The 27,888-nt window shown below is 39.3% G+C and overlaps 1 protein-coding gene and 1 long non-coding RNA gene across 5 annotated transcripts in view; one reads left to right on the top strand and one right to left on the bottom strand.

The window, feature by feature from the left end:
• The window catches only part of LOC137632790 (palmitoyltransferase ZDHHC3), a 194,919-nt gene extending 174,047 nt beyond the window's left edge, over positions 1–20,872 (top strand). For 3 of the 4 annotated variants that reach the window (XM_068364877.1, XM_068364880.1, XM_068364879.1), the window contains 4 exons: positions 2,560–2,781; positions 10,676–10,888; positions 18,195–18,410; positions 20,063–20,872. In XM_068364877.1, coding sequence (XP_068220978.1) covers positions 2,560–2,781; positions 10,676–10,888; positions 18,195–18,353 — 594 coding nt within the window. In that variant the 3' untranslated portion in view covers positions 18,354–18,410; positions 20,063–20,872. Of the gene's footprint in view, positions 1–2,559; positions 2,782–10,675; positions 10,889–18,194; positions 18,411–20,048 lie in introns of all 4 variants that reach the window. The other variant, XM_068364878.1, reaches the window with a different exon arrangement.
• LOC137632791 (uncharacterized) overlaps positions 20,714–27,888 on the bottom strand; it is a 60,645-nt gene continuing 53,470 nt past the window's right edge. Inside the window, exon 5 of the long non-coding RNA XR_011042123.1 lies at positions 20,714–21,124. This is a non-coding gene — a long non-coding RNA (uncharacterized lncRNA). The remainder of the gene's footprint in view (positions 21,125–27,888) is intronic.

Below are 27,888 nucleotides of genomic sequence, written 5' to 3'. Positions count from 1 at the left end.
TTCATTTGTTTGATGGTAGCTAACCCCCAAATTTTGGGGGAAGTGCCTTGGTATATGTATGTGATGTTTATATATATATATATATATATATATATATATATATATATATATATATATATATATATATATATATATATATATATATATATATATATATATATATATATATATATATATATATATATATATATATATATACAGTATATATATATATATATATATATACAGTATATATATATATATATATATATATATATATATATATATATATATATATATATGTATGTATGTATGTATACACACATATACATACATACATACATATATATATATATATATATATATATATATATATATATATATATATATATATATATATATATATATATATATATATATATGTAAACATTATACTTATATGGTAATGATGTTGTTGTGTTCAAGCAGTTATTTATCAATAATTCTGTCAGCCACAAATCAGATATAGGCCGTGGGGCATGCTGACAAAAGATGCCTAAATAATGAGTTTGATTGACCCTCCTCGCAACTACCTGAAAACACTTGTTCTAATGTAATTTTGGGGTGCTCTTTCCAAAAATGCAATGTTCTCCTCTGTAAAGTTGCACATTAACCCACTACAGGTGAAATACATTAACCTATGAAATTCAAATTTTCTCCACTGGGAGGAATGTTTTTTTCACAATTTCTGTCCATGGTTTACCAAAAATGCTATCTTAAAAGAAAGACTATGATATTAAGATAAGTATACAATTATATAGACATTTAATTTTTTTACAAATTACATAATATAGTTTTAAAATTCCTTAAATTAAGTTTCCTATTTTTTTTTTAAGTTGCATTAATTTTCCATTTTTTTTTTCAAAATGTTTTGAAAGCATACTTTAGGAAAGACTTTCATTTTAATATATTCTTTCTAATAATGCACTATTAAGAGTTGGAAGATCCAGGCCTACATGGCTGAGGAATATGAAGCGTGAAGTAGGAGATAATGAATGGAGAAGTATTGATTTAAAAGCTCGAGACAAGAGACGACTGGCGAAATCTAACCGAGGCCCTTTGCGTCTATAGGCGTAGGAGGAGATGATGATGATGATGATGATGAATACTGCTATACTTCTCTATCAATAAAGAATACGAACTGAAGCTGGTCCCAAGCCCGGAGAGACTTGGAAAGACCTTTGAAGAGTTTGAAGTAATAAACATTACTTTGTGGTACGTAGAACACTATACCAATTTGCTAGTAGCAAATAAAGTGTCTCAGATATTACCTAGTGACTCACTGGCGCTCATACCAGACTCCCAAAGTCTGATGTTACTTTGCCTGGCTCTCCTTGGTCCTAGCTTGGGTGCTGATCATATGTATATATAGTCAGTCTCTAGGGCATTGTAATACTCGATAGGGGAATGTCCCTGTCCCTTGGCTGTAATACTCGATAGGGGAATGTCCCTGTCCCTCGCCTCTGCCATTCATGAACGGCCTTTAAAACCTCTAAAATCTTAGATTTAAAATGACACAATGTCTTAACTTTACAGACCAGGATACAAACTGGAATGCAGTCCTTGAAATGATAGTTATGACGGTAGAAATAAAGTAATCGTATCATTACCGAAAAAGGGCAATTGCTCTCAGGCAGTACAAGAAAAAAAAATTGACCAGGGAGGACATATCGTAGAAATGATTACTTGTTTGAAGTGGTCCCTTTAGCGCAAGAACAAACAGCCACACATAAATACACAATATCTATCTATCTATCTATCTATCTATATATATAGATATATATAGCCTATGTATATATATATATATATATATATATATATATATATATATATATATATATATATATATATATATGTATATGTATACATATACATATACATACATACAATATTGATCAACAAAACTGAGTTACGAACCTTTTTAACCAACACTACAGCAAAATACCAGGAACGGAAAAGAATTTGATGTCTTGAGTTGAGATAATGTTGAGTTTTGATGATGTAAAGTGGAATTGTACCTTTTAAAACACACTATCTTCCGCATCTGAGAGAAATATGGCAACGCGCATTAGAGATGTGGCATAGCGCGAGATTCCGTTTCTACTGCTCTTATTGGATAAGAACCTGAGCAGAGCCATCTAGTGGCAAGAAATTGAACTAAATTCTGTTGAATATTAGGAGGCTAATAATTAGTAATTACTAATTAATGTGCAAGTTATTTTTGGAGAACATTGTATTTTTTTGTAGCTAAGAACATACTGAATAACATATAAAAAAATTGGGTAGTTGCAGGGTGGGTCAAATAAAAGTGAACAATATTGCTGTATGCCCCACGGCCTAATAGTAAGTTTGAACAGAATAAATGGTTTGTATCTGTGGAATGAAAACATTTTTGAATTTTCCATAAATGTAGGATTTAAAAGGTGAGGATCAAGAGTTATACAACTTTGTTCAAGATATAGTTGATGATAGAAAATATTCAGAAAATAGTTGTCTAATTTTGAACAATTATTTGATTTTGATATTTTCACTTTTATACAGGGTGCTGTTCCGAAGGGAAATGCCACTAGAGAAAATATACAGCGTATGGGGCTACGAGAAGGTCAAGTTATTTTTAAATGCCCCAAGTGCTGCAGTATTAAACCTGAGCGAGCTCATCACTGTTCAGTGTGCCAGCGATGTATTCGAAAAATGGATCATCATTGTCCATGGGTTAATAACTGTGTTGGAGAAAACAATCAGAAATTTTTCGTTCTTTTCACGGTTTGTAGCTCTGATATTTTATACAGTACAGTAGTTATAAGGGGTCTGTTAACCTGGCCAGATTATCGTCCATTTTCAGTTTATATATTCTTTTGTTTGATTGTTAAATGAGCCTATTTAGAGTATTAATTACTTTTTCAATGTGTTTAGGGCATTTTTGTGCTGCATTTTTGTTCTTAGAAAGGGACAAATTAGTGCAAACTTTTTTCATGATGTTTAAAATGAGCATTTCGTATTTGCTCACATACAAATATAAACCATCGTCTTTAATTATTAGGAGTATAATTTTAGTTACTGGTGAATGAAGGGTAAACTCCATCTACCTGACAATCGGCTCTGCACTCACTTTGGATTCTGATAAAATTTTTGCTGCCTTTGCTGACTATTAAAATGATAGTGATGGATTCCTTATGTTAAGATATGCCTGTGTCCTGGTAAACCTTGAAATAAATGTGACAGGTTAATGAGTAAACCTACTGTTGATCTCCATGATCTTTGCAGTTTTTGCTTGGGGCATGACTGTTTGCAGTTAACCGCTTCTGATGAATGCAGGTCAAGGCCTCCTTGTCCGTGGGTAGAGTTTAGTAAAAAAGAGGAAAGGAAGACCATGAAGGATTTTTTGCTTTTGGAATCTGTTGCTGAAGAAGTCTCCAGTTCCTTTTATGCTCCTTCCTTTTCTCAACTATTTGCTTCTCCTTCAGGGGAGGGGACTCTGGCTTGTGCTGAGAGCCATGCTTTAGGGAAAGCAGAAGTATTGCCCTTTCCCTAGTGAAGGTAATACTCCTCCTCAGCCTTTCCCTCAAAGTTTGCCTTTTGCTGTACCGACCAATGACAACTTTGATGAGAACTTCGATCTACAGATATTGTGGCCTTCCTCAGGCATTGCTAGTGTTCCGTCTGTGGAGAAGCACTTGAAGGTGCTTGCTGATGCTAGGGCTTTAGTGCCTTGCCCTGCTTCATCCATCAGTGAAAGCTATGTACATGACGCTTGCCGATGTTTTCTCGTCTGGTGTTGGAGAGGATTCTCTGATATCTTCAGCTGCAGAATCTTCATTGCCAGCCTCCAAATCCTCTACTCTGTAGCCTGGTGAGAGGGAGAAGTGTACATGCTCTTCTTCCTTTTCTAGGTCTTACTCATCTTCAACTTTGCTTTCAGCTGCTGATCTTTCTGATGCTATTCCTTCTAGCACAAAGAAGAAATTTTCCAAGAGCAGAAGACCGTTCTGCCAAAGTCTCGTGAGACTTCGATTTGTTTTTCTTCAAGTATGTGAGAGAGAGAGAGTGCTGTACCGAGAACCGACCCAGCTCAGGAAGATGTCTCGGTATACAGTACAGGTGCTCACAGACCTACTACCTGTGTTTAGTCACACACCTGATTGATCAAGTGCATTGCTGGTTGGGATGAAGGCTGCCACCCTCTTCCCAATCCGTCACCTAGATTATCGAGGTAGAAATTCAGGATCTCTCCCTAAGAAATTTTTGGCCCCAAAGAGGGAAACTCACAAGTGGTTGAAGAGGAACCAACAATTAGTTTCTTTGCTCATACGAGCAACAGTCATTCCTTAGACGAGCTTGAACGAGAATACAATCCACAATCTTCACATAACCAGTCACAGTGTGCTTTGGTCTCCACATTCTCGTATTTGAGGATAGCACCAGGGTTGGAGACTCTGGCCCTAATGAGGGAAAAGTGGAGGATGGCAAGCCAAATCTCCCTTATCCATCGTGAAGTTACTTTTAATGTCTTAGGCCCTTCAAAGGTAAGGGGTACAAGAACTTCAATCTCTACTGCACCTCTAGAGCCTGATTTTCCCCTCCAGCCCCTTCCTCACGAGGGGTGGTAGAGGTAGGAAGGGAGGATAGGGATGATGAAGTGGGCAGTTCAATCCTCCAGCTGCCGGAGTAGGTCGGCTTGTCAGGCCACTGGGAAACATGACAATAGGAAGGAGCAGAGCTATAGGTGGTGGAGTCATTCGACACAACTCTCCAGGTTAATTCTGTCAACTTTTGCTGGTGGGAAGGTGAACTGTGGACTGAAGACCAGTCGTTGACCTCTCTCCTTTGAACAAGTTTGTTCATCGGACACTGTTCAAGATGGAGATGACAACCACCATGTCATTTGGCTTCAAAAAGATGACTTCATGCTTTCAGTGGACTTGAAGGATGCATACTTTCAGGTACCCATCATCGGTCCTACAGAAAGTACCTCTTGATTTGTCCTTAGGGGAGCAGTGTACCAGTTTAAAGCCCTGTGCTTTAGACTGTCTACCACTCCCTAAGTGTTCATGCTTGTTTCTACTTGGGCCCACTCGAATGGGATTTGCATAAGGAGGCGTTTCGACGATAGACTGATCCTGGCCTCCTCTAGAAGGCAGTTTCTCCAGGATTGAGGTAGACTTCTTTCCCTTTATCATGATCTGAAGCTTGTGATCAGTCAGAAAAAGTAGTCTCACACTCAAGCAGAGGATGGAGTATTTGAGTATGCTGATAGACATGGCAGCAGCTAGACTTTTCATCAGATGATCGTATCAACAGCTCATGGAGGCAGTGCAAACGTTCTTCCCCAATTAAGAACTTCTAGCCCGATAGTGGTAATGTTTTCTGGGACACAGTGATGCCGTAGTGGTTTTTTTTTGTCTTGAAACGTGGTCAAATAGAGATATCTGTCATTTCTGTAGTTATATTAACAAAGACTACATTATTTTTGCCAAAAAAAAAGAAAAAACACTAACATTGCGTTAAATTTTGGTATTCGAGCTTTGATAATGAAACCAAAAAATATCATAAATAAAATAGATATAGATTATGATTTTTTTATTCAATCATTGAATAATAAGACTTTGAATATATATAAAAATTTAGAATCGAATATCCTTCTCGTGCCAAGAGTCAACTCTGAAGGAAATAGAGTGTCGCTTGAAAATTGTTATAAGCGCTTAAAGAAATTCTTTGCTGCTACAATGGCAACACAGTCATTTATCCACTCTGAGGGTGGTCAAGGCAGCAAGCTGATAGGACATCTTTCTTTGTTGGAGAAATTTGTCCCACATGGACTGTTCTATTGGTGATCTCTCCAGAGGTGTCTAAACGTTAGTGGTCAGCAAACATCAATCTCCCTTACCATCTTGTTCCAGTGGAAATGGAAGTAAGGGATGATGGGACCTGCTGACTAAACAACAAAAACTTTACCAAGGAAGATCAACTCAAACTCTCCACCTCCAGATGTGCTGCTGTTCACAGATGTATCTAAGGTTGGTGGAGTTCACACTTGAAGAACCAAGCTGCCTCAGCAGTTTGGTTCACGGAGGAAATGCACCTACACATCAACTAGTTGTAAATACAAGCAGTGGCCCTAGCTTTACAAGTTTCCAACAGAGTTTGATAGGGCATGGCACTCGGTAGCATTGATAAGCAACAGTACTATGGTGTTGGCTCACATCAACAACCAATGGGGCACTATTTTACAGACCGTTTGGAAGTTGGCAAAGCAGGTGCACACCTGGCAGTGGACAATGCTGTAGAGTTGTTGGAAATATTCATTCCCGGCAAGAAGAATGTTCTAGCAGACACGCTCAGTCGCCAGGGACAGATTGTAAGTTTGGAGAGGTCCTTACATTCTTACTCTTTGGGGATCATCATCGTTCGACCTTTCCCCATTCCCTGTGGTAGGGGTGTAAGAATACTGTACTACTACAGTGCATCCTGCATGTCATAGAGAGTGACTAAAGGGTCAGCTGCTACCTTGCTGTTTAGCAATAGGCTAGGCTTTGCAAGAGGAAGAGAAATAAGATAGAAAAGTGTGCCTGACTGTATCCTCAAGCAAGAGACCTCTACCCTAAGACAGTGGAAGACCACGGTACAGAGGCTATGGCACTACCCAAGACTGGAGAACAATGGTTTGATTTTGGAGTCCCTTCCTCATAGAAGAGCTGCTTACCATAGCTAGTCTCTTCTACCCTTACCAAGAGGCAAGTAGCTACTGAACAATTATAGTGGAGTAGTTAACCTCTTGAGTGAAGAAGAATTGTTTGGGAATCTCAGTGCTGTAAAATGTATGAGGACAAACGAGAGTGTGGAAAGAATAGGCCAGACTATTTGGTATATGTGTGTGCAAAGGGAAAAATGAACCGCAACTAGAGAGATGGATCCAATGTAGTACTATCCAGCCAGTCAAAAGACCCAATAACTCTTTTGCGGTAGTATCTTAACAGGTGACTGGTGCTCTGGCCAACCTACTGTCTGTGTCACCCGAGTCTACAGGTCTCTCGTACATGTCCCAAATATCCCTTGAGATAGGTGTCAGAAATAAATTTGACCATCAAGACTGTCTTCTTGCTAGCTTTATCCTTGGCAGAGCGAGTTGCTGAGCTTCGTGGTATTTTGGATGTCTCGAGTCATTTTGAATGATGGAGGGTCTCCTTCACCTTTGTTCTAGAGATTGGTCCAAGACCCAGAACCCAGCTGACAACGACTCAAGGTTTGAGTCTTCCATACGTTTTCTACAAGACTAGTGGGGATCAGGATGACTTGCTTCTTTGTTCTGTGAGGGCACTACCCAATGAGAACTCAGAACTTTAGGCTGTAGCATCAGAGACTTCCTCAGCTCCGGAAGGGTGAAGAAGGTATCTAAGAACACTTTCATTTTGGCCTCGTGACACCCGACATGCCTAACCTGCAACCATCCCTAGCTCAAGCTCACGAAGTCAGTGGTATTGGATCCAACACAGCATTGGAAGAATCTGTCAGTGGCACAGGTTTTGAAGGTAGGAGTTTTTAAATCCTGTACAACCTTCAGTGCCTCTATCTTCTGGAGTATACCTATAGGTCTTTGGATACCTTTGCCCATGGTGCAGTGGTAGTTGCTCAAAATATTATGTAGCAAACCAGCTAGCTCCCTGACAGTATAAGAAGTTATTAATGGTCCAAGATAATGGTCACGACAAGTCTAGAATGAGAGGTAGGACTTACCTTCCCCTCCCTTGGGGTGCAATAGTCATGCTATTGTGTTTGACCAGACACCAGATACGGGAACCTTATAATTAAGCAATTTTTTCTTTTCAGACAAGTTTTGTTTAGAAGTATTTCCTTTATCCTCCCATATGAGGGGAAGTATGGATAGGATATATGCAAATCCATTTCTCATAATGACCGAACATTTAGACAGCATATCCATCACATAGATATAGGTTTGCCATGACCATCAACCTACCCAAATACCTGCGCCAACTTTATGCTCAGGTTATTAGGAGTCACCACTTCCTCTTCTATATAGGACCAAATGCCATGACAATTCCCCAGAAAGTTAACTGGTCAGTTTGGTTCATAGGGACTTCCTCACTCCCAAGGATCAGTCTCCCTTATAAAAGGACTCTGGTTTGTATCCGTATAGGAAAAAATAATTATTTTTAGAAGTAATTTGTTTTTTCCTAACTATAGAAATACTGTATGATTTCTTAACCTTACACAACCTGCCTAAACCAAACCACAAGTCCAAGGCCTAAGGTGAAAAGTGAGTGCAGAGCTGACCCGCCAATAACTATTACTGCCTCCTCGAAAGTTTGATGGCCGTTCCAATTTAGCTGAAGTTATTAATGGTCTCAGGTTTGTAAAGTTAGAATAAAACAAATTACCTTAAAGGATATCTGACATTGCTCCCTTGAAAGGGTTAAACTTCATATCAGTTGTGAGAAGCTAGATTTTTGCAGTGGCTCTAAATTGGTAGTGGAAATATGATGATTCCTTATTCATGTTTGAAAGTTTTCTTTAAACAAAGCACTTTCAAGCTCTAGTCAAATTTTATCATATTTTTCAAACAAAGTCACCAAGCCCTTAAAAAATTATCCAATTGAGCAGTTATTGTATGCTTTTCAATTGTACATTTTGATAAAAATGTGCAAGTCAATGTAAAAGTGGATGATTGATAGCTTTTACCATTTAAATCAAGAATCATCCTGTGAATCTATGCTTCTTCCATTATGATTATTTCCTTTGGAACTATATTTATGGTTCAAGATTGTTGTATTTTTTTGTGATAATGTGAATGAAATTGAAAAACATGTAATTCCTTTATTGGTTTGATATATAATAATGCATAAGTATCTATTATTTCCATGCATTCCCCCTAAAAATTGTGCTTTATGCTCTGAAGTACCAAGCTTCTTAAAAATGGATTAAACAGAAAACTTTAACAGATATTTTACTAAAATGGGAGATCCATTTAAGTTACAGCAAAGAATATAGTTATTCAAATAAAATTAGCTCCATATGAAATTTTAGTTTTCATTTCCATGCAATTTTTCATCAGATGATGAAATTGCAAGTTCATAGATCATCTTAGCTTAAAAGAGCTTAGTTGTACACTAAATCATAGGACTACTATTAAATGATTTCTTAATTTGGTTTATGTTTGTACAGGAAAGTTTAAGGGGGACAGTTGTTGACCTTTACACCTTCAGCAAGAGACATGGGTTGCATGTATAATTTCTTCCTATTTTGTGATTTATATCTGAAAAATCCCCTCACGTACATCTTAAAAAATGCCCTTTATGTTGTCATACTTTTTTATCTAGTTCACAGAATTATGTAGATTAATGAAGGTGTTACCCTCACCATTATACTGAACACTGTACTTAAGGTTCTTTGAATATTCATCCATTTACCAGCTGCATTGCTTTCTGCCTTTTAACTCTTCTACTTGTCCCTTTGGGTTTCTACCACATAGATTTCCATCTTTAACTTTTATATCAATTTAGTTCAATCAGTTTTGGCCAGGCTTGGAGTATCAGATGTCAAATTTCCATTATCCTAGAAGAATATTATAGAAAACATCCTTCAACAGACTAGTGGTGGCTCCAATGCCTGATATTTGACTGTTGTTGGAGTGGTGTCTTAAGATGTTTACACTTAAATTATTAGATATATGCAGAAAAAATAACTTGTGACATTATCCGAACTGCCTTGTCATCACTAGTTCCATGAATGGATAGAGATTATACAGATCTACATGGGAGTTATCCAGGAAAATCTTGGACAAAAGAAGTTGGTTCTAAATGGATTACCAGTTCTGGTAAGCAATTAGTTGAGGCTGCTACCAGGAAGATTGGAACATTACTTGCAATTGACATTGTTCACAGGATCTCTCCATTTTTACCCTGTTCCCTTATTTGAAAGTATTAATGATCCCTCAAAGTTATTGCTACTAACATGCCACAAATGATAAGCCCAAATATTTTTCCTCCACTTCACAAAGTCATGTGCCTGTACTTTGCATATTTATTTTATTTTAGGAAAATATTTTATTAAAAATATCGTTTTTAAGCATACTGAATCCATAATTTACACTTTTGATTGCTGGTGGTTCTGTACAAAAAGAATAAACCACCAGTAGTGTTGCAAATTTATCATCTTTTTGTCAATTCCTTTTTAGTTTCTGAAGTATCGGAACACATTGGAGGAAGGTTAGGATTTTTTCTTACAGTAAACATTATTTGCTTCTCTTTAGACAGTATTGAAAGATTTTTTGGTCATCCCTTTGAAAAGTAATCTTTAGAATACCATAGGAATCTAGAAATGTAATTGGACTTATTTATCCTCTTGGGTAAAAAATGACATGGGGTTGTATGTTAAGAGATAATTGAAACTCTTGTTTTAGATCTTAACCATGTTGATAATTACTGTCTGGGAAAGACTTGCCATATTTTGTGTAAAGTAATTACTTAACTGATGCCTCATTTGAATTTTAGTCATCTTTCTGACAGACAAAACTTTTGGAATCTAGACTTGAAATTTCAGAAAAATCAATCTGTAAGGAGTTTTCTCCTCATAAATTGCCCTGCATTTTTCATCTCCATTTATATGTTATTACTAATCCTCTTATTTTTTTCTGTCTTTACAGTTCTACATAGCACTGCTCAGTATCCATGGACTATTCCTGGGCATATATCAATTCATCATATGTGTCAAAAGTGAATGGCACGAGTGTTCTACTTTTTCTCCCCCAGCAACAGTTGTGCTTCTCCTGTTCCTCATATTTGAAAGCTTATTATTTGCCCTTTTCACAGCAGTGATGTTTTTCACGCAAGTTTGTGCCATATGGACAGATGAAACGGTTAGTATTTGTACTTTCTTCATTTATTCTGTGAAAATCTTTTTAGTTGTGCAATATAGTTCCTGTTGATTTTATAGATGGAAGTAGACATGAAAAATTTAAAGCCAATAATTGTTTTTATGAAACTTCATTGTAAAATAGCAAGGTAAACAAGATGAGTAAATTTTGAAAAACAATAGTTACAGTAGTTTAAAAAGCAATAGAGTAATAAGAAATTCCAAAGATCTAAAAGAAAGTTCTTGAGTGAAGGATAAAAATTAGGATAAAAGTATTAGTGATTGTATAGTTGAAGGAGTAAAGATAGATGTCAATACTGTATATCAAAAGTTTAAGACAGCAATGTAGTTGGGAACATTTGTTGAAAGCTTTTTAAATAATTCTTGAGTTATTATGAACAATTGTGAAGATTGGTGTACAGCAGTATGCTTTCAATAAGAGAGGTATAGTTGACGATGTATTTTTGATAAGACACTGTTCTGACACCAGAATGCAAACCTCATGTTCTCCTCTTCTCGTCATGCACAATAGAGCTCAAGCACCATTACTTCAACCCTCCCTTTTAACCCAGCGCTCACCAGTGATGGGAGGGCCACAGCATATATGTCAGCCTTGGTGCTTAATATCTCACTCACCACTTGGAACTTCTTTTTTTCACACAAGTTCAGTGTGAATGGATTTCCGATGCAACTTCTCCATATGAGCTTCAGATCTTGGCATGGCTCCAGAGGTTATACAGATGTTTGAAGGGTCTGCGCATGCGCAAAACTTCATTGGTTCACCAGTTTTCGTCAGCATTCACGAACGTTTATCCAACCACTACTGCTACTACTAGTGGGCTGACGGGCCTTATGGGTTAGTGACTAGGTCGCCTCCTCTGCTCCCTGTCTTTATCCTTTTTGGTCACTTGGTTTGGTATATGGTTACCTTATAAGTACTGTAGACACCTTCATTGAATGATAAGATCTTTGTTAGTCCCGCATGCGCTCTTACCCATACACCACCGTACCTCACCAGGTAGATAGAACATAATTCTATACAGCAATTAGTGGAAGAGAAGTCTACCAATCACTTGCTCCTGTCGCCTTCCCCTGTGATTCGGAACGGGACTCGAGGGAAAATTAGTCTTTCGGGATTACAGTATTTTCCTTAACTTCTCTCCACGAGTTACAGAGTTCGTCGGATCACTTCATAGGGTTGGATTCTGATACCTTGTGATCTCCTCCTCGCTTGAGCATGCCTGCATACGACAACAGTCTTGTAAGACATTACCCCTGGGGGGTATTCCTTGTCATCCCCATTTTTCTAGGGTATTGAATGGGCTCATGCCTACGTTTACGGACTACAGTGTAACAAACATAGATTCGAGGAATCACCTCCACTTACGCCCTGTCATTGTTGGCCCAGGTTCCCTCTGGACTTATGCAAGTAGCTTCAACCCTCTATCCTCGGGATTCTCCACTGCACCACATGGCCTGCGGGGTCTGGTCAGAGTCCGAAAGGTACAGGCACATAAATCTCCTAGAGATGAAGGCAGTCTTCCTTAGCCCTACAGCAGTTAAATCAATTCCTGGTGGGTTGCTCGGTTGTGTTGATAAGCGACAACACCACGGTACCTTTTCGCAGCATTTTTGCCATCGAGCACTGGAAATGCTAAGATGGGCAGAAGACAACTCGGTATTCCTATCAGCTCGCTTCATTCCGGACAAAAGAAATGTACTCGCGGAAAGCCTGAACAGAGCGACTCCGATACTGGCCTCCGAGTGGTCTTTGAATCATCTAGTAGCCAACAAAGTCCTGACTTTGTAGGGTTCCCGACAGTAGACCTGTTAGTGATATCCCTGAACAACAGGCTCCCATCCTACTTCTTACCGGTCCTGGATTCCTTGGCCCTATGGAAGGATGCATTCCAGCTACGGTGGGACAACTTTGATGTTTATGCCTTTCCCCTGTTCTGCCTGATGAGAAGGGTGCTCAACAAAGCAAGATATGGCACCATGCAGAATGGTTCCCGGACCTTCTTCAGCTCCGACGGAAGTCCCGAGAAAACTCCCTCCACGACACGACCTACACGGACAACCATACGTGAACATCTTCCACAAAGCTATAGGATCCCCCTATGTATTCATGCCTCACCTCACACAGAGAGGCTTTCCGCAAAAAATTGTGAATAGGATATTTCATATACCTCCAGAAATCTTCAATTTCTGTTTACCAGGCTAAGTGCACTGCCTTCTGTGGTTGGTGTTGTGGATGGGGTATCTCTCCCCTTGATGCCACTTTCCAGCAATAGCGGAGTTCTCTTGATATCTTCAGGAGGAAAACTCCTTGGTTTCGTCGATGAAAGGCTACCATTCGGCCTTGAGCCTCGCCTGTAGGCTGAAAGGAGGTAACCTTTCCTCTTCGTTGGTATTGTCTCTCCTCATACTGAGTTTCGAGCTTACCTGTCCTTTGTCAGAAGTTAGCCCTCCTTCATGGAAAATGGTTTGTGTCCTTCGGTTCCTGAAGGGTGTCCCTACGATCCATGACGCCAAGCATCAGATCTTCATCCTACCTTGAAGACCGTTTTTCTGCTCGCGTTGGCTTCAGCCAAGACAGTCGTCGAGCCCCATGGTCTTTCCTACAATGTCTCCCATTCAAGGCGATGGTGAGAGGTAATACTCGATTTCATTCCTGTTTGTCTCCAGACCTAAAGATGCGTCAGCAACAGATCCCAGATTCGAACCCTTTAGGATTGGGGGTCTTCATAGCATAAGCAATGATCCAGATCAATTGCTACTTTGCCCAGTGAGTGGCTTGAGGTGCTACCTCAGGAGAACTACAGGAGCTTGCCCCCAAGCGGCAGCACTCTTTGTCAGCTCAGGGAAGGTCAAGAGAAGGATTATCAAGAACGTGCTCTCTGCTTGGATTTGCTAAGTCATATACTGGGCATTGAATCCTGATCCTTCTCCACACCCCAGGAGACCTAGAACTCATGACGTTAAGGGCATGAATACGTCTCTAGCATGTAAGAAGAACTACTCTGTGACAGGTCCTACAAGCATCAAACGACCTTTACCGCCCACTTCCTGCACGACAACCCACAGGAACATGGACATGTTTCCCATTGCCCTTGTGGTGACTACACAATAAATGGTTTAAACACCTCAGGCTCCTTGAAGGAAAAGTAGCAGGTGTGGAGGGCAGAGTTTAACTGGGATTAAGTCTGGGATGAATGATAAGAATGACTGGCTCTTTCTTTCATCTTCACCTCTTTTGGGACACAGCACCTACAGTACTCTGCAAGCTGGCCTCTGCTGTCTGCAGGTAAAACTATTTCCCTTGTGTAACCTGGTATAAGACATGTATACTTGTTGTGTACCCAATATCCCCCGGAGTGGTGGGATTGGGTAACGTCTATGGTTGATTCAAAGATTCCTATGTGTCTGAGAATTCTTACCTAGACTAGTTACACTGCTAGTATTGTAGAATCACACATTGGTCTGGCTGCTAACCGTGCTTTGCACGAAGTTTAGTAAAGTGTCTGGGTTACTAAGCCCGTACAAGAAAACCCGGGGTTAAAATCCAGTTAGTTGGTTCGTACTTCAATCCACCTAAAGGGGCGAGTCTTCCCTAATAAAGAGAGTAAGGTATTCTGGTGTCGGAAGAAATTACAAAATTGGAATTAATTTGCATTTTTCCTAACCATACAAACCTGTAGCTCTTTATACATATTGGGCTGCCACCATCTATCCCCGGTAAGTCCTGCCTGCAAGTATAAGTGACAATAAAAATACAGGTGTGTGAGCAGGGTAGTCAGTACTACCCTCCCCCACTCGCTAACTAGCGGTGGGGTAGTTACACCTCGCTAAAAGTCTTATGGTTAGTTTGTTTCACCGAAAGTTATTCCCTAATAAAGAGCTACAGGTTTGTATGGTTAGATAAAATGCAAAGTACTTCCAAATTTGTCATGTTACATGGAAAGACCCCGGAAGGTGATAAGAAAGTCTATTGTATTTTTAGATATGAGGTGGAAATTAATAGAATACCATAGGAGGTTGTGTGTTCGTGAAGAGAAAAGTGACAGAAAACATGGTTTTATTGAAATAATGTGTAAAAGAACAGAGACTGTGGAAGAACAGAAACATTTGGTATTAAGATTGCCTTGCATCAATGATCAACAATTGGCCCCATTCAGTTTGTACTGATTATGGATGAATTCAAGGTGGCTTACATCAAGAATCGACACTTAGCCCTGTTCTTTTTGTGCTAGTTGTTGAAGGAGGTAAGATTGGCCTATATCAATGATAGGCACTTACCCCCTTATTGGTGTTGGTTATGGATATACTAAGCCAAGGTATTAGGAATTAAAAGCTACAGTGTTATATGCTGATGATATAACAGACTTAGGAAGAATTGAAGAGAAGGGTAAGTGTGGCAGGAATTTCTTCAAGTTGATATGGATTGATAGAAAGGTTAAAATTAGTAAAACTGAGGATGTGATGTTCAGCAAGCAGGAAAGGGATAGGATATTTTTACTAGATAGAAGAGGCCTAGAATTGATTACCGGTGGTGGAGACATTTCGTTCTCACTTGTGGCAAAAACACAAAATCCATCAATCAATGACTAGATTTTTTAATCCTTTTCATTATCATGGCTGGAGGAGCCAGCTGATAAGGGCAATGAGGCTTTACATAAATCTAGCAAGATTATGTAGGCCACCCTACAGAATCTCTTCGTCAGCACAGGGAGGACAAAAATGAAAATCTCAAGAAATGTAATCTCCTTACTTTGTGAGGTCATCAGTAGGGCCTACAGAGAACAAGGAGCCGATATATTGCCCTCATTCCCTCCTAGAACTCGTGGAGTTATAGGGATTGGTACTACGTTACCCTTCAGAAAGAACCATTCAGTTGCCAGTCTGGAAGAGACGGACCACCTTCACGGCACAATATTGTTGGGATTGCGCATACAGGTCCCTTGATACATTCTCCGTAGGATTTGTGGTGGCTGCCCAGCAAGTGGTGTAGCAAGCCTCGCTCCTTTCACAACTTACAAGCATCATGTCTAAGATAGCGTTTACATCAATGTTTATTAGGTTCAAGACTGAGAATGACTGGCTTTCTATCCTCCTTCCTTCTCTTAGGATCAGCAAAGGACTCATGTTTGTATAGCTATGAAAAATACAAATTAATTTTAAAATTTTTAATTTTTCACAGCACCCGCAGAGCAGCTGTTATCTCGCCTATGTTGGAGCAAATGTATTTTGAGAACTCTTGCCTTATCCAGATACCTTTACACACCTTCCTTATCAGTTGGCTCTGGCATTTTCACATTTACTTCCACTTCTGATCATCTGCTTTGGTACCCTTTCAAGTCGGAATAACTCCCAAACACTTCAGCTGTTACCATTTCCTAACACTTATGATGCGTAATGAGTAGCCCACTTGGTTGTACAAGTTTCAGCACTGCATGCAGCTGTTGGTCATATTCAGCCTTGTTGTTACCCCAGACCAAGATTATATCAATTTAGTTAAAAAAAACTTTCCAACCCTTCTAGTGTTTCTTATACATTTCCATGAACTACCTCTAAGGCTGAAGAGTCTCGGAAATTGATGGCTACCAAAGGAGCTATGAATGGTGGCGAGGTCTGTGCTGGCATCTTCTAGCTCAATTTAATCGAACCCATAGGCTGCATCGATAGCACAGAAATAATTAGCTTCAGCAATGTTGCACAAATATTGGGTTTTGGGTGTTAATATTAATTGCTTAAGCTCCACATATATTGAGGGCCAGAAGATCTAGGCACACAGAGACCTTTTAGATTTTTCTACTACTACCTTAGAGTTGACTCATGAAGGGAGTTTTGTAATTTTAGCCTTGATCTACATCTTGTCTAGAATGACCTTGTCTTTCTTTTTTTATAGCTATCAGTACCTTTCTGGGTGCATTTGTAATTGAGGGCACTTTCCTTTACCCCAATCTCAAGTTTGAAACCAGCTAGTTTGCTCAATTGACCTTTCATATGCTGGTTATTGGCTGTTAACAGACTGTTGCTGTACCATGTTCAGTCTCTTAAGTTCAGCTTTACGCATGTGTTTAATGGTCCCATTGATTATGACCTAGCTCCACAAGCGCACACTTCAGCAGATACCTTTCTCACTTGAACCCTTATGGGATTTTTGTTACCCCAAGTATTGTAATATCTTTCATAGCCTGTGTTTCAAATAAGGTAGGAGAATCATATCGAACCAAATCCTCCCACTGTAATTTGGTACCTTTGCTATCATAGGCCTCACCTCATAATGGTTGACAACTTTGTTTAAGGTACTTTCAGACAGTGTTAATCTGAGTCCCTACGTCAAGTCTAAACTGAACATTATGGCTATTTTTCACTAGCTGCAAAGTTTTAGAATCATTCACTGGCACTGCTAGTGTTCCTGTTGTCAACTTTGTTTACTTATAGCTTTGCTTGTTCATTCAGTAGATCTGACTGTTCATCATCATTAGATCTTGTTGGCTGTTCACTCTTTATCCTCTATTCATCACTAGATTCAGTTTCACAAAGTTCACTAGCTTCTGGTTGTTCACTAGATACCGTATAGATTTGTTTTCATCATCATTGTTATTGCTGCTTTTGAGTCTTGGAATAGTATTATATTTACAGTGTTGATCACAAAATATTTACTCTGTGACCATTGCTGTTGTCACCTATTTGTCATCATTGGATGGCTCTTCGTATTTGGCCGTCTTCAGTGTTGTTGAATCTTTCTGTCATATAAGACATCATCATACAGTAAAGTCCAATAACAACCTAGTTTATTTCTGATTTATAAACCTAAATTTGGCAGCCACAATAATAGGTCTAACATACAGTACACCACAAGCAAAATAAAGTGAATGATGCTTTAGTGGAGGAAGATTCTCTCCATAGAAAAGGTTAAAGATGCAAGGGAAGGCAATTGACCCCTTAGTTTAGAGACAGTTGCAGGGATGAAAATTGCAGCTGGGGCTGGATGGGACGCTGCTTAATCATTTTAAACAGCAAGAAAGGTTGCTGTACACCATACCACATATGGGAGACGTATCATCCAGGGGAAAATTAAGTTGAATTATAAGAGTTTAAGTAAGAAGGCAGAGGAAAAGTATAATTTTATACATGGAGGTGATCATAGTTGTGATAGTCCATTAAGCAAGATGTTATGGAATATTGTTCAGCAACTTTAGATCAGATGGAATAAATAATTATTTCCTGAATGTCCTCGCTTATGATACTTTCATTATTTTTATGGGCATTATTTTACTTGGCCTTTTGTGTTATATTTCCAGGGCATAGAGCAATTGAAGAAAGAGCAAGCAAGTTGGGAAAAAAAATCCAGATGGCGAAGCATCCAGGCCGTATTTGGAAGGTTTTCAGTCACTTGGTTCAGTCCATTTACAACTCCTCCTTTACCAAGCAAAACTCATTCTTATATGTATGCAGTGTAGAGTACTTATGAAAGATAATAAATGAGATGAAGCCATATAGACTCCTTGCAGTACTTGGTAAGTGAATGAACTCTGCATTTATGTTGCTCTAAATTCTTTGTCTTACGTAATGCAATTCTGTCACAAGATTTTCTGTGAATTGTTGTGGGATTTGTACTTCTTTCTGTAGACTTTTTGTTAATCGATTATTATTGTGGCCAAGGTAAATAGTAAACATGTTAATGTGAACGAGCAAAAATTATTTTATGCAAATATCTTGATAAAGTTTTGCAGTAAACCTTGAGAGTATTGGCTCTTTAAATCAGCAGCTAGTATGCTATTCTTTACATTCCACTGCCAGATCTCACATTATTTCATTCAATTGCTAGGCGATATCTTTTTATTCCTCTATAAGCAGTTGATGAAAAGTTTCCCTGTGTTCATGCATATTACCAGAGCTTGCCATGTGTGTATCCTGTAAATGGCCAGATGTTTTTAATGCTAATTACTTCTATTATCATGGTAATGACAGATGTGCATAATTCAAGTATGTGGTTATACAGAAAGATTGTACCACAAAACTACCTTTTCTTAAGTATTGCATGTGGTACATATAAAGTTTTTTATGATGGTGCTTGTGTGTAATATTCTTCCACCTCCCCTTTTATTACGTTTTTAAGATTAACCAATGTAGAGTAAATAGAAGCAATAGTAAAAGCTCAATTATTTTTATAAAGCATTTTGATATATTATCATAGAACTAAATAGCAAAAAAAAAAAAAAACCTACTCTAATATAAACCTGCTTTACACATTACTAAATTCCTAATCTTAAATAACACAGGTCACTTTAAATTTATATTTGTGCTAGATAGCAATAGCCACCCTCCCCCCCAGACACATTTGTTGTCATTACTGTACTTTTTAAAATTAGTTTTATTTTGATCTGGCATCATGCATGTTAAAAAAGGTAGCACTTGCAGTAAGCCACATAAAGCCCCATTCAAGCAATTAAAGAAGACACTTTTCAGGTGTTATACATTTTGAAAAGGGAGTTACATTAAGGCCGTCCATTAGGTCTCCCATTTCTATTCATACAGAATAATGTATGGTGGTTGGAAGAATATTATAACATCTGAGAATTGGGTTATTTTAAAGCAAAGGATCTGTTTTAGATTTATTATTGTAGATTTAAAAGATTCTTTGATAACATTTTAATATTTTGGTTTAAAGGCTCCTTGCACTAAAACTCTGACCATTTTTTACGTGACTCTGCTATCAGCTAACTTTTGTTTTGAAGTGTTACTCTTTTGGTGCTTTTATAAAACTATTGAAATAAGTATGAATTGAATGTTGTACCTGTAGAATATCAGTAATTTCTAAAAGGTTGGTGCTTTTATAAAACTATTGAAATAAGTATGAATTGAATGTTGTACCTGTAGAATATCAGTAATTTCTAAAAGGGAACTTTTTTTTTTAGTTTTAATCAATAGGTGTACAATATTTTATAAGGTACTGTATGAACCTTTTTATCATAGATTTAAAAATATTTAATAATTTTATAATTAAACTTCTTATATGCCTGTTTTGACTTGCTGTTTTTTATGCATTATATGAGAAATTGAAGGCAACCTTAGATTACACTATTATACAATTTTTAATAGAAATGTGATATGTTAGAAATCTAACATTGTCACTGCAATTTATTAGTAGATAGGTTCTTTTTTTCAGGTCTGCAGTTGGTCACTAACTACATTCTCCAGGGTTTTACAGAACCAGTTCAAAAGTGTTGGATTGCTTATACTCTCTATCTTTGGTGTACGTACAGAGGGTCCTTGCTCGTAGTCCCGGTAATTACAGTTTAAGACTCCTTTTTTTATGTGTAAACTTATTTTTTCATTTGGGGAACAATTGATATATAGTACAATGTATTTTGCATATATTTTTTTTTTAATTGGGCAAAATGCTTTTAATATTTCCAAGACTGACTTTATTATGCTATTTATATTTTATTATTTTTACATATAAAGATATAAGTAGGAGTGTCAGTTTTTAGTAGTAATATAAACTAACCATGTCTGGTATATGTAGATCTGTTGCAAATGATTAAGGTCTATTTTGATTAATGCCTCCCCTTCATTTTTTAAAGATGTCATGTATAATAAAGGTTGTTGATTATGGGCGGGGTACGTATCAGAGGATGTAATTCCTCTGTTATTTCGTGATAATCTGAAATGAGAACTGTGGACAAACTAATTTGCTCATCGTTTGGAAGAAAAAGGAATTTGGATTAGAGTATGAAACTCGCAAATCACCATACATGTAGCATAAGGATTTCTCACATGCATTTGTCAGTTCATTTGGTGCACTTTGATACGTCAGTTATTTTTAGTAGTAATTTAACCACTGTATTTCACAACATTAATGTTTTGGATTCTTGCATCAGATTGGGCAAATTTTAAAAATTAAAGTTATTTCTTGTATGGAAAGTACTTTGTTGCTACTAAGTAGAATTTTATGATAATAAAATACACACGTTTAGATTTCTTTTATTTAATACAGATGATAAAATTTGTTTTTACTTTATAATAGATTTTATTAATATCTAAAAGAGAAGGTTGAAAAGCAAATGTCTATCCTAACTTAAGATTTAAAATTGTTAGTAGTTTTGAACCTTTTAAAAATAAAATACTATACTTGCATGAAATTATAATAACTATATAGCTGACACACCACAGTCTTGCTTAAATATTTCATGAACATTTATCAGTTGTGTGGAGGATTGAAGGTAACCTTTAAAGAGAAAAATCTAATCTTGATATTTATTTTTGATTGGGAAATTAGATTATCATTGTAAAAGTTATTGTTTGAGTATTTACATACAGTAAAAAACAAAAAAAAAGAAACGGATGTATAGCACTCGGCTAGTTTTCATGTGTTCACTTAAATCAAATTATCTGTTTACCGAGTTTGTGATGCTACATTGCTGTTCTTACTTGGTGAAAACTTAAACTTTTGTTAAAAATTATTAAAATTTAAAATGGCTGACTTCATAAGTAAATCTTATTCTTCATGGCATAATTTCATGATATCAATGGAAATAACTATAAATTTTATACTGTTGGTTAAAACATTCATAATCTATTTCTAAGTAGTCATGGAATTTACTTTTATTTAACAGTATATTGATTGTATTGGATGTTTTTGAATATTTGTTCCTAAAAAATACAATCAATCATCTTTTAACAGGAGTATGATCATGGAAAAACTGTAAACAGATGTTTAAACTTTCAACGAGGTAGTTGTTAGTGCAACTCTCACATTGATTTTGGGTACAGCATTAGTACTAATGTACTTATCTGCTACCTCATAAACTGACCTTCATCTTTTTCTTTCTTTCAGATTATGTACTTTTGGTAATGGAGACTCCATGAGTAGAAATCTAGGTTCAAGAGCCAGCCTTTTGAAGATCTTTATGACTGGTTGCAGTCATTCCCTTGTGGAGAATGTAGGTTGTGGCCTCCTCTACTGTAGGCAGAGTCCAGAAGGAAATATAAAAAAAAGGCTAAGAGGGATTCTTTGACTGAGAACTTAGCTATGCCTAAGCTCGTGACAAAAATCTCTGTACAGCAGCTCCTTTTTTTTTTTTTTCTAGTAGTTCGAAACCTGCTCGGTCTCCTGGAGAAATTCGTGAGGAGACTCCGATTTGCACCCTGTGTCTTCTTTGGGAGGAGCAGAAGTATTACCTTCCCATAGCAGGGCTAATACTCCTCTGACTCTCTCTCCCAAAGCTTGACTCAAGTTTTGCGACGACACGTGTGAGAAACTAGACCTGCTGAAGTTGTGGCATTTGTATCGATGGAACCCCATCGGTGAAGACCCTTCTGGCTGATGCCAGGACTTTGAAGACTTACTATGGTGCGCCCTCCTCTTCGTCTGTTTCATCTGCAGAGGAGTTGTGAAACGTGGTGCCCATCAACGAAACTCACCTGCTGCTTGGGAGGAACCTGTGTCTTCTTTGGCTGTGGGATTCTCATTGCTGGCCCCAAAAATCCTTGCCATCTAGGAAGCCTGATCAGGGGTAAAAAAAAATAAACATGCCTCCCCCCTGCACTTCAATATCTTTCCCATCTGCTGATCCAAAAAGTAAGCCCATTCAACCAGTTTCTCTCCATACACACGTGAGAGTAGTAGTGTAGCACTGACAGCCAACCTAACACAGGAAGGAATATCTGTACGAGGTACAGGAGTGTTACCACAATGCTCGTCTTGTACATTGAAGTCTTAAAACGTGCCTCGCTGACCAGCGTGGAGGCCACCATCATCCACCACCGTCTCCGCTGGATAGGACATGTGCATAGGATGGATCCATCTAGGCTCCCAAAGAAGATATTCTACGGAGAACTGACCCAGGGCACCAGACCACGAGGAGCCCCGAAAATGCGCTATAAAGATCAACTAAAGCACACCCTGGCTCTAACTGACATCGATCCTTCCTCATGGGAATAAACAGCCAGGGACAGGAAAACCTGGAGGAGTACAGTACACCATGGCACCGTGGACTTTGAGGAGAGGAGGAGACAAAATGAGGAGGCTAGGAGGAGAAGAAGGAGAGAACGATTAGAACAGCCCCGCCCACCACCTACCCTCCCTTGTGAACACTGTCCGCGACTCTTCCACCACAGACTAGGACTTAACAGCCACATCAGACATAAGCACCCACCCCAAAGATAGGAGGCTGATGGCTAACGACAGAACCCAATACTTGGACACGAGTGGGCGCCGACGACGACGACAGGACAGAATATGTGCAATGCTGGTCAAAATGATGGATGCTGCCCTCTTCCTTGTCCTTCTGGAAGTTCATTTGAATTTTTGTTATTCGTGCGAAGAGTATGGACCCAAAGAATTCTACTTATGGTGGAGGAGGAATCTTCATTTGTTCCCCTCGTTCGTAATAGCAACGAGAGCTTCCTTCATGTTTGCATCGGAGTCCAGTAGATCATAGAGCTCCTCATAATTATCATCAGTGTTAACCGTCTATGTTCGACAAGGTTCTTCTCCATCCAGGAACAGGCATTCAGGAACAGGCATTCATTTGATGCTTGCCGTTTGGTGCCATGGTCTCCTGTTTGCCCTTCAGAGGGTAAGGCATCTAGTGCTTCTTCATCCTCTGGGGGCACGAGAGCCAAGGGCGAGACTCATTGTCGATCATTCATCCCAGTATCGTCGTCGTGGTTCTGTTCTCGGTTTGGTTTGTGAATACTCAGAGGGAAAGAGCAGTCTACTAAGGAACAAGTTGAGCCCCTTTCCCCATAAAGGGAGAGTTGTCTTGGGAAATCATCGACCCCGGCCACCCAACTCCGGTTATGTGCCAACATTAGCAAAGAATCCCTAGATGGAGTCAACATTCATTAAGGTCCTCACACTCATTTGTGAGTTCAGTGATCATGGGAGTTACGACGGTCATTGTTTAGCGCTTCAGTACCCATCAAGTCTAACCCCTTCCTCTGAGTTACCATGGTCAGTTCATGCTTGTGGGGCTCTTGATTCAGTCAATACCCAGATCTCTACTCCAAGGAATTGCCTACGCTCAAGCCATTTGAAAAAGATCCTAAACCCCCCCAAATCTCATCAATGGAAGTTCTACATTCCGGAATAAGCAGACCCGTCTCGTTTTCCCATCAATCCACCTGTAGTATCGGGAACAGCAGAGACCCGAAAGGAAAGAGGAGGGTACATTGTTCCTGCCCCTTGAATCTGCTGCCATCACTACCCTTCAAGCAACATCTTGCTTCAACCACTGGTCAAGGATTGTTGTGTGTTTTGCCACGACCCAGCAATTAGCAAATCCTGAGATGCGGAAGAATACACTGACTTGGTCCTCTCAGGTGTGAAGTGATGTTCTTGGTGCATCTGTCAGCTTAAGAGTGGGCCAACTGGGTCCTGAAAAAGAGGGATGCAGTTGCTTTACGGTTTGCTAGACAAATGGGCAGGAGGCGGCACTCTACCTGAGGCACATCCTTTTACGGAAAGAATCTGAGGCCATCTTCCCACAAAAGGACAAAAAAGTGACAATGAAGAAATGGTGACAAGCTAGAAGCCCTTCAAAAGATGAGAGCAGCAGGAACTTTGAAAGTTATCACACCATTCAAGACAGTGCTGAAGAAATCTCCTATCTCCTCTAGAGCCCAATCTGTACCTCCAGTCATTTCCTCCTATGAGAAAGGCATGGACTACGCTCAATCTTTTTGCCTCCAACCTGGCCAATCTAGGAAAGGTAGTAGTGGAAGGGAACACCTAAGTAAGCAGTCGTTCCCTCTTCCAGCCTTTATCGCCCCTCACCTACACCGTTGACATTTCTGCCTACGCTCTGGAATTTCAGAAAGCTGTCACTAACAGCAGAAGTGAAAATGATGGAGAAGACAGTGCTTGAAATTGTCTAAGATGGTTCTCCATGCTTTTAAAGTAGACTCTTCATAGTGGAAAAGTCAATTGGAGGCTGGGGACCGGTTATTGACATCTCTCCACTGAACATGCAGTTCTACAAACTCTACTCAAGATGGAGATGGCTAGTCTAGTCATGTACAATCCACCATCAGGAATAATAGAATTCATGCTTTCTGTGGACCCAAAACACATTTTCAAATATGGACCCATAGTCAGACAGGAAGTACCTCCACTTCGTCCATGGGGGAATAGTGAAACAGTTCAAAGCCTTTGGACTATATTTTTCCCCAAGTGATTAAGCTTTCCTTGGGCCCACTAACGAGATTCATTGTTTAGTACAGAATCTTGGAGAATGGCTGATCCTACCCTCCTCTAAGCCTGTTGCTCCTAAGATCAAGACAATGATTTCCTTTGGCCACAACCTGGGATCATGCTCAACTTGGAGAAGTCCTGATCAACTTGGAGAAGTCGAAGTCTCACACCTAAGGAGAGGATGGAATAACTGGGTATGGTGTAGACACGGCGGCCACAAGGGTCTTCCCTCCCATCAGACGATCATATCAGCAGACTCTGTGAGGTAGCACAACTTTCTAGGACATCTTTAGTCGGAGATACTTATTCCTCCTCCAGCAATTTTGCTACAGTTGGTGCCTGAAGCATCACTAGTCAGTAACTAGTAATTGCCCAAACCTTAACGTTCCAGTGGAGCAAGAAGTACGGGACAATCCGCTCTGGTGGCTGAAAAAGTTAAACCTTACTACGGGAGTAACACTTAACTCACCGCCTCCATAGATGCTGCTATTCATAGATGCATTCAAGGAGAGATGGGGTGCAGACGAGAGGAACCAGACTTCCCCGGGAACGTGGCGTATGGAAACAACTTGTGAAAATGCAAGCAGCGCTTCAAGCATTACAAACTCCGTAGTGATGAACGGCAACACTACTATCGTGGCCTAGATCAACAAGTAAGGGTGCGGTGCTTTACAGCTCCTTTGTGAAGCAGGTGCACACTTGGTCATTCAACAACATAGTAGAATTGTCAACAAGGTTCATTCCTGACAAGTAGAATTTTCAAGCAGACAACCTTAATTGCCAGGGACAGGTAGTAAAGTCATTAGTCCCCATACCTGTGTGAGGCATAAGGACTTCTTGCACTATGTGATTCCCCATCGATCATCTTGTTCACTATCCAACTTAACAAGAATTTTCAGTTTTCTGCTCCAATTGCAGACCCATCAGCAGCTCTAGAAGAAGCCTTTCAACATCTCAGGAACTTAAGACTCTTTACATCCTTCTGCCCGATTTGTTTATTACAGATTGTTGATGATAGTCTCTTGGGATGACCCAAGTGGCAACAAGCAGAATGGTATCCAGACTAGCTGATGCTCCTCGTTGAGGTTCTGAAAGAATTACCCCTATGGTGCAACCTCCTCTGTCAGCCTCAACTGCAGAGGTACCACAACTCTGTAGGATCTCTTACACTTCACGATTGGCGACTATCCAGCATCTCCTATGAGCAAAAGGCTTCTACAGAGACACCACTGCACAGGTGACTTTGAAATACCTGTAAGATTCCTCTGCAGTCATCTACCAGGGGAAGTGGGCCATCTTCCATCTTCAGCAATTGGTGCTGCAGAAGGGATACATCTCAGGTTGAAGGCTCTCAGCATTTGATTGTTGATTTTCTTGTCTATCTTTATCGAGAGAAGCTCTTCTCAATCTCTGGTGAAAGACTATTTCTCAGATTTGAAATCATTGATGCTCATGAACTTGAAACAGTCCTTGCCTCCCAGAAATCTCAGACATCAAAAGTGGACATCAAGTCATCAGCTCTGAAATGCACCCCTTATGAGCCCTTAAGAAGGGTATCGGATAGGGATCTGATCCTTGAGACTTTTCCTGCTAGCCTTTGCTGGGTGATGGGAGTACATAAGCTGCATAGCATAAATCACAAGTCATTCTGAAGGATGGAAGATGGTCTCCTACACCTGTGTTCCGGAGTTTGTGGCTAAGACCTAGAAACCAGCTGTCTACAACTTCATGTTTGAGTCCTCCACAAGAGATGACTTGCTTCTCTGTCTTATGAGGGCACTACAGCACTACCTGATGAGAACTTGGTGCTTCAGGCCGGAGCACTAGAGACGTCTCAGCACCAGAAGGGTGAAGATGACGATATCCAAGAATACATGTTAACTTCTGGCTTTATGAAACAATTAGGCATGCCTACCCTGCAACCAGCAAGCAAGGGAATGGAAGGACCATTCGGGTGCGAGCACATGAAGTCAGGGTTACTGGATCTACCCTAGCCTTCAGGAAGTATCTGTCAGTGGCTCAAGTCTGGAAGACATAAGTTGGGCAAATGGTAGACAACCTTCATTGTCCATTATCTACTAAAGTATATCCACAAGTCCTTAGATAGGGTACCTTCTACCTTTGGACTGGTGATAACTGCTAAACAGGTTCCGTAAGCAAGCCTAGCTTCTTCACGGGACAAGGGGTATCTCGTCCAAGGTAGCAGTCATTACAAGAGACTAGAATGAGAACTTAGAATGCCTGGCATTTTTCTTCTTCTTTCTCCTCCTCCCTTGGGGTGCAGAAGTTGTGCTGTTATATGCTGTACTGGATTCTAGATGCAGATAATCCTTAAGATTGAGTAACTTTTCTTCACTGCAGCTTGTATGGGTACCTCCCACCTCCTCTCAGACGAGACCATTCAGGCAACAAATCCTTAGGGATATAGGTCATTCCGTGACCACTTATTAGTCACCTAGTAGGAAAGTACATTAATGTGAAGGTTGCATTATCTGTCAAGAGGGCAGGACCTACCCTATGCCCACCAGGAACTACAACTACCTTGCTAATAATTTAAACAGCTGTGTTGAGCTTCACCAAAATCATACTCCTATCAAATGACTCCTGTTTGTATAGTAGGGAAAAATACTAATTACTTTAAAATTTGTGATATTGTATTCAATTGTAATAAATATTACTGAACAATAAATAAATTCTCTTGGCATGGTAAACATCGTGGGTGAAAATAGGTGATTCCATTTCCATAAAAAAAAACAATTCTCAAATTAAAGAGACCTTTCAATTTCTCTCTCAAA

The sequence above is a fragment of the Palaemon carinicauda genome, chromosome 42 (assembly GCF_036898095.1).
Source record: "Palaemon carinicauda isolate YSFRI2023 chromosome 42, ASM3689809v2, whole genome shotgun sequence".
Taxonomy (NCBI): Eukaryota; Metazoa; Arthropoda; class Malacostraca; order Decapoda; family Palaemonidae; genus Palaemon; species Palaemon carinicauda.
This window is presented reverse-complemented; position numbering and strand designations above follow the sequence as displayed.